Raw genomic sequence first — 19,712 nt, 5'->3', positions numbered from 1 at the left:
ATCTATGCAGTTATGTTTGAATAAATTTGATTGCAATAGTAGTAGTTTTAATTAACTTTACATATTACAAAGTGTACCAAAAATGTGTTCTATTTTTTTTTTTATTTTGTTATTTTTACTCTGTGCAATTCGGCATAAAGGGAGGAGCGAAATACATATTGTGTAGATAACATGACAATATATTGTTTATTTTCTGTAAATTTAAAATGTGTATGTAATACGAAAATTAAATGTTTTTTTTTTTAAATATGTTTACTAACAGTGTTAGTAATTTTATGTACAAAACCACACATGTCGAAGTTGAATAGAAAGATTAAAACCATTGAAATCAAACACAGTTGTGCCATCCAGTATAATCAATGAATGAGGGGACTCAGACAAGTCTAAACCAATTATAAGCGTTATCTCTCAGATTGTTTGCTGATCGATAGTCTACTTGTAACTTTACGAAATCTACATACAATTGTTAGATTTTTTTTCAATTGTTGTAGGCACGAACAGTTTTAATATGTACATATTATAAGGATATCGTTGTTGATATAATTATAAGGATTTTGTTGTTGCTGACTTTTGCGAATGTCAAATCATGAAAGATATATAGAAATCACTGTTTAACTAAACATCCGCTGCGGTAAATATATAATTATTTTATATTAAATTTAAGTTTAATGAATATCTTATGTTAGGAAAAATTACTTTTTTTATAATTTAACAGTTTCAATTCAATGCATGTAAATGTTCAAACAAAGCTCAGATCAGTATAATGCCTACAACACATTTAATCCCATCCTATTGTCCAACCCCTACAATGGGGCGCACTGCGTTTCCTTACCCCATACATAAAGTGCCAACACGCAAAATTAATACGCACCGCCCAAATATACTTACCGGAATAATTTTCTTTAGTAAACCACGAGGGCGCCTCTCGTCGCTCAGCAAAACCGTCCCGAGTCGTTATAAGCCGTATTTTGTAATTATCGTTTTATTAAATACATTTCTGCTACGGGGTTCATAGTAAAACGATAAAATAATGGTTAATGCGATATTTATTAATAAATTTCACTGTAACCTCCTCAAATCTATATGCACTTATAATCGAATAATAATTTATTTTACACTTATGTTCAAACCAGTTACATTACACACCTACTCCGTCCGTATTGCATTTTAATGAAAAATATATTAATATTTTTACACATATTCAAATATAACATGAGAAATTGTGCTGAATCACTAGTGAATTAAGTATACTTTTTATTTGAATTTCGTTTGATACATGATCCCAAAATATTCCAAACGGTGTTAAAATAAATCTAACTATCTACATATTAATCACAGCAACATCTCCTTAATTATCGTAATAAATAAATTAATTCGTTTCGAGGTGTACTAGTGTAAATTTGCGACTTCAACACATTACAACATCTAACAATGTTACTATTATACAAATATACAACAAACATACTTGGTTTGTATGACAATTTGCTCTGCGGAAGGGGTGAAAAACAAATCGCCGTAACGAAGCTTATTGCCACGTTTTTCTCTATAGCATTAATATTTTGCACCCCCATTGCATACATCAAAGAAATAAAGGGTTGTACTCGCAAAGGGTGCGTAACACTCAATTATTACAAACGTTGGCACAAACAATTTACATTTAATTTCTCCAGACTCTTTAAGGAGAAAACTTTCTCTACTCGACAATAGATGGCGCTTAACTATATTTACAATATGCTTTCCATTGTCTTACTAGCTTAATAATTGATCATACACAGTGAAACATGCTGCAAGTTTGAAATTTACACTATACTATTATAAGCAAAATTATAATAATCGTATTTATATCGCATGGTAGCAATGCAACATAGCTCAGAGTGTACGACCATCACTTACCACTACTTTTGAACATCATCAGTTGCTTAGCCGTAAGTCATATCATACGTCATTTATACATAAATAATAAGTTGCACCATCGAAACACTGAAAAACTCACTGGATATTGCGTTAAATAAACACTAAAACACATTTCATGTTTATGACACTGAATTGTTTTCTTGCATTTCTCCCGCCAAAACGGTACTGTCATGGCCGGCTGTCATGTTGAGAGCGTTCATAGACAAGTGGGGGTCGGCATAGTTGTGCGCTATTTCACCGCTAGATGGCGACTCCGGTACATTATTCGGGTTCTCAGGCATCGAGAGAAGTCGATGCGGGAACCCGAAGAGCTGAGATCACTGAAGCCGTCCCCAGTAATTCGATGCGAGGTCCGGCCCCTGCGAAGGTATTTGCACGGGGACGCTCACACCCGCTGATATCACACCTACGAAAAGGGGAACTGGTTATTAAAATGTAATTTAAATTCCTTAACATCGTCGATACTGTTCATTTAACCCTCTTAATATTCATTATAAGCTATTACATAAATGCGTTACTTTTTAGTTTAGTTAATGTTGATAAATACATATTTAATTGTAAATAAATAATTATCTTCAAATGGCCTACTACTACAAAATATATTACATATATCCATAAAATCGAATAGAATCATACTTAATGTTACTCTAAAAAAACTAATATGAGCAATAACTATTAAAACAAACGAACCTTCAAGTGTGTAAGCTCCCTAATCAAGTATGCCTAGCATTATATACATGCGCATGTGGATAGCTTTATGACTAGCGGTATCTATATTGCAAGCATACTGTGTCCAGATAACGCGATTGTGTGTAATAAACTGAATGCAATTGGAATCCTATTAGACATATGGCTGGGCCGATACCGATACATGACGTTAATAGGTTTCGTATTAGATTGTATCGTATGTATGATGAAATTTGATTGAGGCTTATAATATACCATCTGATTTGTGATTACGTTATTATGCTAATATATAGTTAATAGCATGGCAACACAATGATTAATATTTGTAAATTTATCCAGATTTAATTATCAGTAAATTATTAATAAAGATGTACTTGAACCTACAAGTAAGTAGGTATTTAAGCTTATAAACATAACAATATATATGGTAATATGAATTAAAATTACATATATATAAATAAGACATTGCTACATAAATTAAATGCAATGTGGTACACCCTTTTAAAGTGTTTACAGCTATAATATATTTAAAACAACAAAACCTTTCAATGACTTGCTCTGAACATGAGCTGATCTATCGCACATTATTTACAACCGTCTGGCTTCAAGCTACATAATTCTATATCGTGCCCCCACTGCGTGCGAGCTCGCGATAACATTTTCCGTTCCGTCGCGAAGGGTACCGTTTACATTCATTACACGATATTATCGCCTTTAAACAGCTCCGCCGAGACTCGTTTAGTCAATGGTTTGTGTCTATGACCACCCTCTTGTTTATGGCGAACGTTAGATTTGAAATGTAGCTTTTATTGCACATGTAATATCGTACTTATTTATAAGGCGATATGAATTTGGAAAGTTATTCAATCCATTATGTAAAACGTTTGTAATAATTACTAATAGCTATGTGAGATCTCTTCAGTTTTAATCTCTCTTAGCAACGTTAAGAATGATAAACAAAAGTACTGATTAAAATCGCAAAAGACCGACGCCAAAAAGCTGTAAGTAGAATAAATCCGTATTATTTAATACCGCACGAAGCTGGAAATGCACCCGTCGAAAGAGCGTAAAAGAGTAAATGAAACGAGAGCGTGCATTTTGAATTGTGAAAAACTCTTTTGTTCGCGGCTACTGCTGAAAACTCTGCAGTGGAACAATGCGAAACGCCCCAAACAACAATAATTCATACCGGTTTCCGCCACCTACGGCTAAAAATGTCCGCCACATGATATATAATATCAAGTGGAAAAGTTATAGCTTTTTAAAACAATGGAAACGCCAGCGCCTAGCAGTTTGTTCTTTTGCTGAATACTAATAAATCAACAATGTTTGTTACTTTTGGGTATTTACGCGGCGGGAATTGAAGAAATATAAGACCTAGTTACATTTCATTTAGAATTGCAAGAACCACGGGCAAAATTTACGTAAGTGCTTTCGTTCAGGTCTACTATTTGTTAACAAAGGAATTCGATATTCAAAATCAATTTAAAAGCCATTTGTAAGGAACAGACAACGGCAAATCCAATCGAGGCTCGAGCTCCTATTTTTTCCACTTTTTCCTTTTATTTTTTGTTTCCCCGTCATGTCGCGGTCTTGTGAGCCAGACGCCCCTTGCTCTTGAGTCAGCGTTTTTTACATTTTATTACGAAGTTGGTAAATATTTTCCAAGGCTTGATTTCGACGATTTTGTTACGTTTCCAGTAGGACTGTAGACATTTTACTTATAGTACTAAAATTGAATTCGTTTTATATTTCAATTTATTAATGTACAGGACGTTTACGTATGTACGTTGATCGGGCGATTACTTCTTGTAATGTTGTGTGTTATAACAATGTGCTGTGTATGTGTCGGTTAATCAAAATAATAAAACTGTACAAATGTATTTTTAACGAATGGTTTTTCTTCTGACCAGACAAGACAAGACCATGAATTTATACAAGGAAACTATTCGATTATTTAAAGAGACAAGTAATTAGCACAAACCCAAATTAAAACACAAAATATTAGATACCCGTATTTGTGGGTAGTGTACATACTGATTTAACTTTATATAAAAATATTTTATTAATTGATAAATAATAGATTATTGTATATGTCATAAAACTTGATGAGGAATTCGTATATTAAAAATTAAAATATAATTAAAAGAAGTACTAAATAAAAAAAAATTACCAGTACTAGCCGCTGCTTGAGGTTGTGAATACGCTGCGTGTTGTTGGTGCGCTGCCGGTGCTCTAGAGTAGCCTCCACTGCCAAGCACGTCACCAAACATGTAAGGATACCCGCCGTCCCTCTGTTGTAGGCACGATGATGACAGCCCTCCCGACATTGAGCTGTCGGAAATTGTAGTGTTCATATGTGGCATGATATTTACATACGTCAACCGATTCTAAATAAGATTATGATTATAAATATTATAATATGTCCCACTGCAATGCAAAAGCTGCCATACTTCTTGAGCATTGAAGTTTCTTTTCTTTCTAATTATTCCTCCACGCTGAAAAAATACGGTTTGATTGGTAGAAATTCATCTGGCTAAGAAATTTTCCTCGCGATGTTTTCCTTCACTTTCGAGTACAAGATGTAATTTTAAAACAAACTAAGCACAAGAAAACTCAGCTTTGTGCTTTGGTGAGAAATCGAAGTTTTCAGTTAAAATTTACATATTCTCTTTCCAATTTGCCTTATTTTTATATTTACTTAAACTTTAACTAATAAAGTAATTAATTATTATTCATTAAATTGAATTTGAAATTTTAAACTATAATAAATCTAAATTGTTGTTACTTTCGATATGTTTTGACTGCCTTATTAATGAGACCGTTATTTACCACAATACCAAAATATTGGTTAGATGAACCAATATTTTTTTATGCGAGATAGAAACTTATTTGTATAAGCTATTATAGGTTTATTTTGAGGTTATTTATATATAGATATATTTGACGAGCCGGTTGGCGTGGTTGGTAGAACACTTGCCTTTCACGCCGAAGGTTGTGGGTTCGATTCCCACCCAGGACAGACATTTGTGTGCATGAACATGTATGTTTGTCCTGAGTCTGGGTGTAATTATCTATATAAGTATGTATTTACAAAAAAAAAGTAGTATATGTAGTATATCAGTTGTCTGGTTTCCATAGCACAAGCTTTGTACAAGCTTAATTTGGGATCAGATGGCCGTGTGTGAAAAATGTCCCAGGATATTATTATTATTATTATTATATAGATGACAAATTTTACTTTCCCTATTTTATATTAGCTAAAAGTTATAAAAATCAACTTTCAAAAAGCAATAAAAAGGATGTGATAAATTTATGCCGTAGACCAAGCTAAAGAGAAAACTTCTCGTCTCACTAAGTTAATTTGCTTCGACAAAAGCTAAAGCCCGTAGATTCACTATTAAAAATCAATCCAAGTGGAAAGTCGACCTTCGGCGCTCAACTTCGGAGCGTCTCGGTGCAGTGGCGGGAAACGCAAGGAGGCGCGACCTTTGCCGCCCGATTTCTCGCGCTATTTAATTAGTGCTACCTCTAGATAATAGATGGCGCCAGTGTGATATTCGTTTACTTTTGTGTAAGACTCTTAAAAAGTTTTTATATCTTAGCCTTGTTCTATCTATCTTTCTTCAATGTTTTATCTTATTTTTAATTGTTAATAAAATAATGATTTAAAGTAATTTTATAATCATTTCAATTGTATTAAACCAAGTTTGAGAGAATCTTACTTTAAAATGCTCTCTTATATGAATAACACGAAAACTTTAATAACGTATATCTAATTGGAAAATGTTTTTTTTATGACAACTTGTTATTGAAACTAATAACCTGACATGAAGTTGATATCATCAAGGCTGCGATTGAGCAAAATCGGGGATCGAAAGTGTTCGCTCGCAAGTTTGGGAGGCCGCGTCTGACAAAACTTAAAACTGAAAATGGTGGGGTCGTTACCTCTAGGCCTGAGATTGTCGGAGAAGTAGAGAGGTTTTATGGGCAGTTGTTCTCTTCAAGATCGGATAAACCCGTGGAAATCAGTATTGATGACCAGCGCGCCCCTCTTATGCGCCATTACTCCGAGGAGCTCCCGGTCGTTGACCAAGGAGAGATTAGGGCGGCTCTAGGACAGCTTAAAAACAACAAAGCTCCGGGAGATGACGGAATCACAACAGAGTTGCTTAAGGCAGGCGGGACTCCGGTCCTGAAAGAGCTAGCAAGCCTCTTTAATTCCGTCATCCAACATGGCAAGACCCCGGAAACGTGGAGCGGGAGTGAGGTGGTACTGTTTTTCAAGAAAGGTGATAAAACCCTCTTGAAAAACTACAGACCAATCTCCCTCCTGAGTCACGTGTATAAGCTGTTCTCAAGAGTCGTCACGAACCGTCTCGCCAGACGACTTGACGAGTTCCAGCCCCCAGAGCAAGCCGGCTTTCGATCAGGCTACAGCACCGTGGACCACATCCATACTGTTCGGCAGATTGTGCAGAAGACCGAAGAGTACAATCAGCCGCTGTGTATGGCATTTGTGGACTACGAGAAAGCCTTCGACTCCATCGAAACCTGGGCAGTGCTCGACTCATTGCAGAGATGTCATATCGATTGGAGATATATTGAGGTACTGAGATGTCTGTACAACGCCGCTACAATGACTGTCCACATCCAGGACTGTAAGACGAAGGCGATCCAACTGCGCAGAGGGGTGAGACAGGGGGAGGTAATATCCCCGAAACTGTTCACCAACGCGTTGGAAGACGTTTTCAAGACGCTGGATTGGACTAGGTATGGAGTCAATGTAAACGGCGAGTACATCTCACACCTTCGATTTGCCGACGATATCGTCATCATAGCAGAGTCGCTGGAACAACTCACCGAAATGCTGCGTAGCCTAGGCGAGTCTTCCCGGTGTGTCGGTCTCGGTATGAACTTGGACAAGACCAAGGTCATGTTCAATAGGCATGTCGTGCCGGGACCGATATACGTCGAGGGGAAACCTCTCGAAGTTGTTAATGAATATACCTACCTAGGACAGATAATACAAGTCGGTAGGAACAACTTCGAGAAGGAAGCCGATCGAAGAATTCGCTTGGGATGGGCAGCATTTGGCAACCTTCGTCAAGTCCTCAAGTCGTCTATACCGCAATGTTTGAAGACGAAAGTCTTCAACCAATGCGTCTTACCTGCCATGACATACGGTGCCGAAACGTGGACACTAACTGCGGGACTAGTCCACAAATTCAAAGTCGCTCAGCGTGCTATGGAGCGAGCTATGCTCGGAATATCTTTGAAGGATAAGATCAGAAATGAGATTATCCGGAAAAAAAACCGGAGTCACCGACATAGCTTGCAAAATTAGCAGGCTGAAGTGGCAGTGGGCTGGTTACGTATGTCGTAGGACCAATGGCCGTTGGAGCAGACGAGTCCTAGAGTGGAGACCGCGAATCGGCAAGCGCAGCGTAGGGCGCCCTCCAGCCAGGTGGACCGACGACCTTAAGAAGGTGGCGGGCACCAACCGGATGCGGAAGGCGGAGGACAGGGAGCTTTGGCGCACCTTGGGAGAGGCCTATGTTCAGCAGTGGACAACGATTGGCTGTTGATTTTTGTAGATGATTGCATGAAATTAAGCGATCTATTTTAGAACCAAATAGAACAAAAATTAAATAATACCTTTTGAAGTATATTGTTAAAAATGTTGTTTTATATTATTTTAAAGTAAATTTAAGATATAGCCGAGATGGCCTAGTGGTTAGAACGCGTGAATCTTAACCGATGATCGTGGGTTCAAACCCGGGCAAGCACCACTGAATTTTCATGTGCTTAATTTGTGATTATAATTCATCTCGTGCTTGACGGTGAAGGAAAACATCGTGAGGAAACCTGCATGTGTCTAATTTCATTGAAATTATGTCACATGTGTATTCTACAGACCCGCATTGGAGCAGCGTGGTGGAATAAATTCTAAACCTTCTCCTCAAAAAGGGAGAAGAGGCCTTAGCCCAGCAGTGGGACATTAACAGGCTGTTACTGTACTGTAAATTAAAGATAACCACATCCAATCTTAATATTACCAAACTTAATATTCGATTTAAGTTTTTAATTGATTGAGATTATCTGCTAGATAAAAGAAAAAATAAAAAGTATAAATAACTTTTTAACTGAAAGGTATGATTTATGCTTTCTTAACTTTTTAAAATTTAGAATAGGAAGGAGAACTAGGCAATTGAGCCACCTCGTAATAAGTGTTTATCTGAAGGCCACTGAAACTATATGATAATTGTCTTAAGCTGTCACTCGTGCGGTCTAAGACGTTATATCCTACACATTCTGTTACAATGCCATATTCACCAAATAATCTGGATGAGCTATAAAATATTCGCGTTTGATTCTAATTGGTAGTTGTAATACTTAGTATTTTCGTGTTCTGGTTAGAAGTGTCAGTGAGCCAGTGACAGGCAAAAGGGATATAACATCTTAGGTAAAAGTTTTTGTTTGGTTAGTTGGTGGCGCATTGACGATATAAGGGTTGGTTAATATTTCTTATAATGCCAATCTGGCTACCTATTTAAAAAAAAACTGTCTCGATGTGCTTACCCAGAGTAGGTTGCACTAATATATTTTTATGATTTCATAGGAACTATTTAATCAACGATAATGTTGTTTGTAGGTACAGCGCGATTTTATAATTTATATAATATATTGACCAAGAACCTTACCTATAAGTGTCACTCATGGTCGCAATGGGCTGCGGTATGGGGCTGTACATGGAGTTAAAGCCTCCATTGAGGGGCAAGCGGGCAGGCGGCGCGGGTGGAGAAGCGGGTGCGTCTCTCCTCTGGCTACGTAACTTCTCTTCGCGTCGCCATTTCGCGCGGCGGTTCGAAAACCATACCTGATGGTGTCAAAAAATATTAGTTATGAAGCGAAAATATGAGTAAGTGTGTGTACGTATATGTGTATTGTTATAGTATGAGTAAGAAAGAAGATGTTAGTGTTTTGTTATAGTTTACACCTCAACAAGCAGAATATGATACCTGTTTAAAATTAATAAAGAATAGTTTCACTTAATGATATTTGAATGAATTATTATTAATTTATTAATTAACTCAAAGTTAACATAGCAATTAATTGAACCGTAGACAATATTGTGACATTGAACTGCGTGGAATGGAACGCTCCCGGAAATAGCGCTCACGTGCGCGGCACTTCCGCCGACATGGCGACGGCAATATGGCGTCCTTTCCCGCTCTTTGCGAAGGCGGGAGTCGCAAAAATGATTTTAAGATATTGCTATTATTTTGATAAAATTAAATTGAGTTATTCAAATAAATATAATTTATTACAACCGTTTTGGATTATTACAACCGTTATCTGTGTAATGTTTTACTCATTATTAAATCTTATCAGAATAAATTTCGGTACATTCGAAATGAGATTGAAAATTATTTACAATATCTAATGTCATTAATATTCATTTATTTACAACTAATAAGCTAATACCTACATAAATATAAGTAACGTTTCTATTTACATGACCACCCATAATATTTTAGTTTTCTTTTTGTAGGTACAAATAGTGAAATAGGAAAATAAGAAAAAGGCATTGAAAGAGGTCGTGCGAGGTAATATGTCATAATATTATTGCTCTGGCCTCCAAAAGAATCGCCTGAACATTGCCGACTATATTTTATTCGAACCCTCGGAAAACGCAAAGGGTCCAGTTAAGCTGAATACACACGATTGAGGCATTTTCAAGTGTTGCTCAATATATAATAATTGCAAATATTGAAATACCTAAATGTTTATTTTGATTATATCTTAAAAGTACTGCATTGATCTTTGATTAAAAAAACGAAATTGTATTTGTCACATGGATATATACGTGTATGTACATATTTTTTATTACAGTAACAGCCTGTTAATGTCCCATGATTGCTGGGCTAAGGCCTCCTCTCCCTTTTGAGGAGAAGGTTTGGAGCTTATTCCACCACGCTGCTCTAAGTAAGTCTGCTGGGTTGGTAGAATACACATGTGGCAGGATTTCAATGAAATTAGACACATGCAGGTTTCCTCACGATGTTTTCCTTTACCGTCAAGCACGAGATGAATTATAAACACAAATTAAGCACATGACAATTCAGTGGTGCTTGCCCGGGTTTGAACCCACGATCATCGGTTAAGATTCACGCGTTCGAACCACTGGGCCATCTCTATTGCTAATCAATATTTTTTATTGATTGTATGAAATGACGAGTGAGAAATTTAAAAAAAAAGAATGTTCACCTTTACTATTTAAAATCCGATTCAGTTTGACTTAAATTAAAATATCATAGACAATAACTTGAAACATGTGTACACGGCTTAGGATACAGTAAAATATTATGACATTTCTAGTTTTTTCCCATTCCGTCCATAGATATTTTCGCTTGACAGTGGTGACAGCCGTTTCCCGCCTCTCTGTCACTCCCCGTTGGCCTTTTATAAATTGTTAGCCCTCAGTTGGGTCGAAATAATGTTACAGGGGTTCCTCACTAAATGGGATTTACCATAATTCTGTTATTTTGCCAACAAGTTACCTCGACGGTTCTTTTTAATAACTTTAATACAATTTTATTTATGTATAACTAGAGCAACGAACATACAAGTATTCGATTATTTTTAAATGTATCGGTGTTAAATATATACCCTTATATATAAACGTTTTTAGCGACTGTTTAGTGAAACACTGATTTTTCTCTTTCTATCATCATTGATTTTACTTTCGAAAGAAGAAGACACAGTATTGTTTAACTACACAACATGTAAAGGTCAATTCGTTAATTTATAATATTTTTCACACACTGTAATGTAAGACGTGTTTTAAGTCTTATAATAGAAGAAAAGAATTTATATCGTACTTCAGCAGAGCTAAATATATAAATCTTTTAACTAAAATAAATACCAATATGTACTTTATATTGTCGATTTTAAGGTTAAAATTGGCGTGTCCGCTTGTAAAAAGGTTTTGTTCGTTGGGTGCCAATTTTTCAAAACAACCCCTCCTACAGGAACTCCCCTCCTTGCTATAGGCCGCGAGATCGATACCCAACCCCAGCTATGATGACTATGATTTTATAAAAATTATAACGGATAATTTTATAACAAATCAAAATGTTATTATTTGAATATTTGTAAATTCCTGCAAAAAGTTTAAATTAAATAAACTTAATTATATTATCCCTTTAGATAGACGAAACCCGTGTAAATATACTATTTATATAACAGTATGTATAAAGGAATGCAATCGTAAAACAATTTACGAATTCTTATAACTTCATTGATTTCAAAATAAAATTAGATTATAAAAGGCAATCATAACTGGTAAAATTGACTGTCCAACCTTGCTGACAAAGTTTTCACTCGATGCCTCTTGCGATGCCTCGATGCGATCTTTTATACGTCGACAAAAAAGTTTTTATATTGTGTAATCTGTTTGGTCTTATTTTATGAGTATTCATAATTGTACAAAAGTTAAATGAACAGCTGTTGATTGTTACATAAATATCAATTAAAAAATATATTTTAATTGAACACCACCACCAATAAATAATAGATTATTTTCTTAAGTTTTATGAAAAAGTTCTGATTCGACTGGATTCTGTATTCATACGAAAAAACTACTCAGTTATTTAATATCAGTATATAATAAATATAATAAAATAATTCATTTGAACAGTTCATTCCTTCTTGATATAAAATCAAGCTACATATACCTACTAGTACGCCATTTTCTAAAATATAATTTAACTAACTGATATAAAAATATTCTTATAGTTTTGATCATATATCTTTGCGGGACCTTGCATCGTCCGAAATATGTTTAGTATTCTACACCCTGTCTCTAATAAAGTCTTCCAAAACCTTTGATATTTGGTGTCTCTAACGTTCACCATTTCGACACAGCCTTGAACCCGGGGCAACACGTGGTGACGTCCGAATACAAAACGTTTCTTGAAAACCTCGCTCACTGAAACTCGCAAATCGAACCGTACACCCTTCAACTAAAGTCTAATTTAGATTGTAACACGAAGCTACCAAATTTCCATTCAGGGTTGGTGCCTTTTAAATTGGATTTTTCACGTAATCTTGTTTGAACTGTTAGGTAGTTGATGTGCGAAAGGTCTATATGGAAATTGTAGGTTCTTTTAAATTATGTTTTGTTATTAAAAAAGCGTCATTCTTTTATACTTCTATGATTTAAATAGTTACGTAGCAAATTAATAAATATTGCATTTGTATTTTATTCGTATAAACGCGTTGCTATTTAATAATTTAAATCGGAGATATCTCCAATTATTAACTATATAGTTTGGAGTAGATTTACAAAATTTTATTTGTCTCTTCATAAACGTATTTTGGTAGCGAATACCTACTTAATGTAAATAAGATTTTAAGTACATTTAGAGTAGAATTTTGGTTACTCATGTGATATTTAAAATATAGTATCTAGTTGTAAAATAGGTTCAGATTTTAGATTCCCGACGAAAAACGGCAAAACACTCAATAGTATTTCTTTTCCGACATAAATATTCCATAGGGACGAAATGTAATATAAGTAGTAATTATATATTTAAAGTAATTTCAGTATTAAAAGGAATCTCTAGTTCATTACAAATATCCTATGAAATCAGATATGAATGTATTCTTAGTTGAAACCTTAAGATTCCATACATTCTAATTCAATTATCAATGTTTTAAATTCTCTCTTATTCAACAGTATAATTGCATTATAAAGGTTAGTAAAGTACGTCCTCCCCCCGCTCTCCTCTATATTTTGAACTGGCAACCCTAAAAAGTACTTGTTGACCGTACGAGCGCTGCAGTGCTCTCGCGAATGTAAACTAACAGCCGACGAGAGGTTAATGTAGAAGCTTAGCCCCGCTGAAAACAATGTCGCCGACATTTCCTTTTACATTTTTTAACGTACAAGAAAACTATCGTGTACATAAAATGGTAAAAATTTGTGTTATTAAATATATAACAAACACTATACATAAGCGTTGTGCAAAGTATGAAATTTCTATTTTTATTTGCGAAATAGCTCTAAAATTATTTGTTGTATTGAATTGATATATAAAACATTAGTTACAGTAAGTTTTTCAATTATATACCTACATATTTAAATTAACAAAGCTCATCATAATACAAACTTAGGTATTGCGGATGCTTTGAAAATATATTTCTGTTGCACTAACTTCCTTTAAAACTAATTCAATTTAGCACAGCTAAGTGCTCTTGAAAATAGTTAAAAGGTTGCAGTCAAAATTGCATTAAACCGTTATAAAAGTTGCCAAGTTTCCTGCCCGTGATAAATGGTATTTTAAACTGTTGGCAACACTGAGTGTGACGACTCGCTAAGTGAAACGAAATGTCTGCAGCTTAATTGATTTCGTTTTTTTATCGTATTGATTTTTTAACAATAAAATTATATAAAAAAAACTTATTGTCGGATTTTTAAAATCAACGTTATTCCCTAATGTATTTGTATTTCCAATTATACTTTGAAGCCACCCTCTTTTAATTACATACACAAAAGTAAATATTTAAATACATATGGAAAGTTAAACACGAAAGATGAAAAATTCAAACAATAAAAACATGTTTAACATATTGCTGCCGACATATTTGTGGAAGCTATATACTGAATACGTATATTTGAACGTGGCTTGGTGGGCTTATGTAATAACCCTTGTTTTTTTAGTCTGTTTGCTAAAGACGCATCTACATGCGGCCCGTACCTATGTAAACAGGCAGTGTAAACAGGCCCTTATGAACGCATCCATGGTCCGCTTTTAATAAAGCACCCTTGTCATCTTTTTTTTTTATTTTAGCTGTGAATTAACAAGCTCCCACTTATTACTTTTAAAAGATTTCTTAAATTCTAACGTACAACGTCGTATAACCATTTCCATTACCAGTTTGAGTGCTGTTAGTAAAGCACAGATAATTAAGAGCGTGAAAACGCACGTAAACGCACCGTTATACGCAACCTTTTTTTCTTTTTTCAGTTAGTAAACGAGGCATAGACAATACAGCCACCTTACCGGTGTAAACTGGAGTTTATTTTACCTGGATACGTGCCTCAGGCAATCCAATCTTTTCAGCGAGCCGCTCGCGCGCGAACACGTCCGGGTAGTGCGTGCGCTCGAACTCTGTGGACATCCGTTCTAAAATTAAATTGCGAACTGTGACATTCCATTTTAAATCGCTGTTTGAATTCAATTTTAGAATAATATTACGTCGCTAATACTACTGATGTCACTAGGGTTTCTTTATGTTAAAATTAGATCATGATCAGTTTATAAGTATACATTTTTATTTTCTTTTATTTATATACCTATAGATAATGTTATACATATATCTTTCATTTTTCAGTTCATTTTTGTTATGGTTCCTTAATCTTATGACAAAATAATAAGAAAAACATATTTAGGAACACTATATTATAAACATATATAATACTATATTAGGAATAGAATATATATCTTTAGATCAAATAATACATATGTATCGAAGACATAAGAAAAGAAAAAATAAAGTACTGCAATAACGAAAGCAATAAAACTATGAGAATGGCAATACAAACAAACAAACAAGAAAAACTGAGATTAACACGACATAATAATTGGCCGCGCCAGTGGCCGAGAGCTCGGCAAATAGAAGGGACAATATTTATTTATTTACTAATAACTTGTTATTGCAAACAATAAATAAGATGAAAGGGACGCCAAATTGGTTTATGAAGGCCCAGGGGAGCGCTTACGTGTAGCACTCTCAGCTCAAAGTCAGATTCGTTCTGAAGTATGAATGAGATCTTGAAAACTTGAAAGGAACTTCTCGGGTTGCAAGACGCAAAATTAGTTTTTACATTTGTAAATTACGTTATCAAATTAAAATCGTATAAAACTTACAAATATATTAATTCAAATGCTTAAGTATTAAAATTAATGTATCTATGACTATTTTTTATGATATGAACTAACCTAACCGATTAAGGTCTGGCTGAGATATTAAGGTGCTCACACACAAGTGACTTCTCATATAAAAACTCGTCTGAACCTGGGATATGTAGTCTTAAAAGCGAGTCACTAGGCCAATGAAGGCAGTAAGTGATATATGTAGGTATATAACTTTCTCAAACATGAAGTACCTTTTTCTAGACTGTCGATTTGGTCATTGGTAAAGGATGTTCGATTCCTTTGCAGCTTCCTTTTCAACCGTAGCCTCATCTGCGAATCTTCATCGCCGGATGACGCGTGCTCGCTGTTGCCATCGGACCCAGCCTCTGATTGGAGAGTATCTGTCAGGAAAATGAAAAAATAGTTTTATAAACACTGTTATTTGTTACTCACATAAAGATAAAAATATACAAAAACATGCTTTAACCTTACTAGTCTATGTAATTAGTCCTATTTTGTAACATATATTTTACTAGCTGTGCCCCGAGGTGTGACTTGCGATAAATTTTAATTCTAAGAGTACATATAAACATATTTACGTGTTTCCTTGGGCTCGTATCGAAAAGTTATATAATAACAACAAACAAACGGAATAAGATTTCTTCAAATCGAACTGGTAGTTTTTGAGATTATTTAATGGCGTTTGTACGCCATTAAATAATATTTTTAAAATCTGCCATATAAATATGATCTACATCAAAAGAGAAGTGCAATCAATAATGCATCATTAGTTATATGAAGTTACAAGCCATTTGTAAAGTAACTTTAAAACGATACTCAACAAATGTTCGAAGGGGCTACATACAGCTCTTCATCATAAACTATCAACACAACACTCGAGCAAAACGATGTCGACGACTATCAAGCGAATGCATCAGCATAATTGCACAATTGAACCCCAGAATTACAGACAAAAACTTCAAAAAACCAGTCACCGTGACCTCTAAATTCCTACCCTATATTTAACGATAAGGCTCAGCGTAAACTAAACGCATTCCCGAGGGCGATGTCAAAATTAAACGTTACTCGTAATGTTGTCGACATGCCCTCAGCTAATTGATTAATTTGCTTTATGGTCGGACCACTTGAGCCCCAGTTCGATTCCCGGATCGGTAATGGCCGCACGGGTTGATGACTCCACTGAATAGACGGCCTGTTACACAATCTGTCACATTTTTCTGATACGCTAAGATGTGGGCGGGAGCTAATTTTTGTAATGGATAATATTGGAGTATTGCTTGTCAGATATATCTAATTCAACGAAGCATTGAACAATATATATGTTTTGATTGATAATATCTTCTTTTTTTCTTTTAACTTATTTTAAAAAAGTTGAGTTTCATATTACTATTACAGTATTATTGATAAAGAAATTATATAATCATAAAAATATATAATACTTAATTAGAATACAAATAAAACCTACTTAATAATATATATTACAGATATAAAATTCTTATCTCAATATTTTAAACGGGTATTCGCCGTACAAGCATCCACGTCGCGTGTACCTACAATCGGAGCATGATTGATGCGCGACATCTCCCGCGAAACACTTTCCGATCGGTTGACAATTTTGATTGATCGCGCTGTGTGCGTGCGCCCTTATCGCGTCTAATGAGAGCCGTGTCGAATGTTAACTTATATGTATGCGAATTTTTTGTTATCCGAACCAATGTGTAGCATATTACAATATTATAACTGTTACTGATTAGTTTTTATTTTTACAGTTTTTCATATAAACGAAAGAAGTCATGTCATTTGAAAGATCTCACATCCTTTGTTTTAAATTTTAATTCTTAATAACTCAAAGGTATTCCGCCCGACAACTCAATAATCGCTAGTTTTATTACGACGTTATTTTATAACAATGTGAGCGATGTGTGCGATTTGTGTGGTGGTGTCCCCTTACATGGGAGGTGCTGAAATGGAGGTGAGAATAACAATATTAATTTATAACTGCTGGGCTGTAATCAACTAACTTAGAAAGTGTACTTAATTTTAAAGTTACCAAGTATGATTATGTCGAGTATACTTAAGGTGAAAATAACTACACCAAAGCAGTTTACTTAACATTGCGTTATAAATTAAGTGGGGCTGTAAATAAGACTTAAAACTTAGGACACATGTTTCACCAAAGTTTCGAACTAAAATCTCAGGAACACTGAGCTTGATTAACGAACACGCAGACTTATTTATAACTATTCCCTAAAGAGGATAAAGAATGTTTTCCGTTGCACAAACCGAGATTTTATTTATCGTCATAGAACGAAACATAAAGGAATTCATTAAAAAAGCGCTCAGAGAGACGGGACGCACTTAACCACAATCTCACCAATAACGACCTACAAATGATCGAAGGAAGAACTCGATACTGACAGGGCCGGAGAAAAATACCCAAGAGAAAATAATAGTAAGAAAATAAGAAAAGAAATAAAAGTAGGGGCGGTGAAAAAAAAAATTGGAAAAAATAAGCACAAAGGGAAGCGAAGAAAGTCGGGACTCGGGACGCGGAGAGATAAAGCGAATTGAAGTTATCGGGGCGAATGGCGAACGTGGCGTAGCGCGTAGGTGGGGGCGATTGCCGCGCGATTATATGAGATCGATACTGTCACTCAAGCGAGCCGCCGCGAACCTGCCCGAGACGCGAGGCGCTGGCGACGCGGCTCGGCGTTCGCATTGCACAAAACGCTCGCTACTTCAAGTACCGAAAATTATATATAAATACAAATTCCATGTTGTACACAATTATTGACTTAAAATTATTAAAAACTAGCAAAACAATATTTCAAACGAACGAACTGCAGTAGTATTATATAAGAATTCACTTCATTTCTCACCCTTGGAATGTGGACAACCTACTTATGGTGATATACTATTTTGATGCGTGTATTCTTGAAATGTTATAACTATAATGGTCAATGTCGCATATCAATTTCTGATATTTCACGACCGATTTCTTCGGTGAGCTTCGAGTTTGTTCTTACAGAATAGCCCTACGATTTATTAATATTTGTACTTCAAATTTTTAACACCCGTTAATCAGGTCTATTCTGTAGGCTTGTGTACCAGTCATTGCTTACTCTTATGTGGTTGGGAGACTATGTATTGCTGTGTTCAGAAATATATCAGGGACGAAAGATTAAGTACTGCGAATGTCTTGACGAAAGTTTACACGGGCGATATTAGTATTTACTTTTTTTACAACAAAAATAGATAAATTTCAAGATTTTAAATAATAATAAGGCCATTTATTTGCTTTTTCATCAATATAAGCTATTTAAGGAACATTTACTCGCTTCCGCTTATACCTTGTACCGGCTCCTCGCGACTCCAACCCCGAAGCCGTGTTGCCGGACAAGATGCGATTCGCCTAATTCGACACGCTAACAATAGTTCGCTACAATTACTTAATAATAATATATACCTACATCTACAGGCTGTCATTTGTATTTCACGATATGATATATGTCTTTTAATTAATAGTTAAATTAGGAATGTAATGATAGCAAATGTAACTCAAGTTTTCTTACTTTTTTATATAGATCGGAATCTGTACTTCAATTAATATAAACAAATGGTTATATTGGAGTTAAAATGTGTAATTTTATAAACTGGCCGTTATTATTATTAACGATACAAACATACCTCCCTCCTAAATATCTACATTACAAGACATCAATTGACACACTCGAGCTCACAATAATAAAAACTAAACCTTATCTACCCCACTACTAAGTAATTTAGATGACCCTGCAGGGGATAGATGTTGATTACAAACAACCACTTACGCAGAACCATCTATTTCCTCCCGTCACACATAAACGTACGACGATTAAGACGAGTCTTCAGTCCGCAGGGGCCAATTTAAAGTGGTCGATGTTTGGTAATAATGGTTTATTAGGACGGGCGGAAAAGTGGTCGTCCGAGCCATTAATTTGCAATAAATTGTAAGTAAAATAGATTGTTGAATGTCATATAAATACAATGCAATTTAGATAGAAATTTTAAAATTACATTTTAAAACTAAGAAAAACAAAAATTATATGTAAGTATAGTAAAAAATAAACTAAATAAATAAACGTTAAAAACTAACTGATAGAAATTCACGTGAGTGGCTTTCTA

At 35.0% G+C, this 19,712-nt stretch overlaps 2 protein-coding genes across 2 annotated transcripts in view; both read right to left on the bottom strand.

Annotated features, from left to right (window-relative positions):
* The window catches only part of LOC126776827 (tetratricopeptide repeat protein 5-like), a 233,039-nt gene that overhangs the window by 26,423 nt on the left and 186,904 nt on the right, over window positions 1-19,712 (bottom strand). The gene's annotated exons all lie outside the window — the stretch shown is intronic.
* The window catches only part of LOC126776833 (paired box protein Pax-6), a 56,241-nt gene continuing 37,611 nt past the window's right edge, over window positions 1,083-19,712 (bottom strand). Inside the window, exons 5-9 of the mRNA XM_050499667.1 lie at window positions 15,779-15,928; window positions 14,698-14,780; window positions 9,306-9,481; window positions 4,775-4,935; window positions 1,083-2,320 (exon numbers count right to left, since the gene is read on the bottom strand). Coding sequence (XP_050355624.1) covers window positions 2,232-2,320; window positions 4,775-4,935; window positions 9,306-9,481; window positions 14,698-14,780; window positions 15,779-15,928 — 659 coding nt within the window. The 3' untranslated portion in view covers window positions 1,083-2,231. The remainder of the gene's footprint in view (window positions 2,321-4,774; window positions 4,936-9,305; window positions 9,482-14,697; window positions 14,781-15,778; window positions 15,929-19,712) is intronic.

The sequence above is a fragment of the Nymphalis io genome, chromosome 21 (genome assembly GCF_905147045.1).
Source record: "Nymphalis io chromosome 21, ilAglIoxx1.1, whole genome shotgun sequence".
NCBI lineage: Eukaryota > Metazoa > Arthropoda > Insecta > Lepidoptera > Nymphalidae > Nymphalis > Nymphalis io.
Note: the sequence above shows the minus strand (reverse complement) of the source record. Positions and strands in the feature narration are given on the sequence as shown.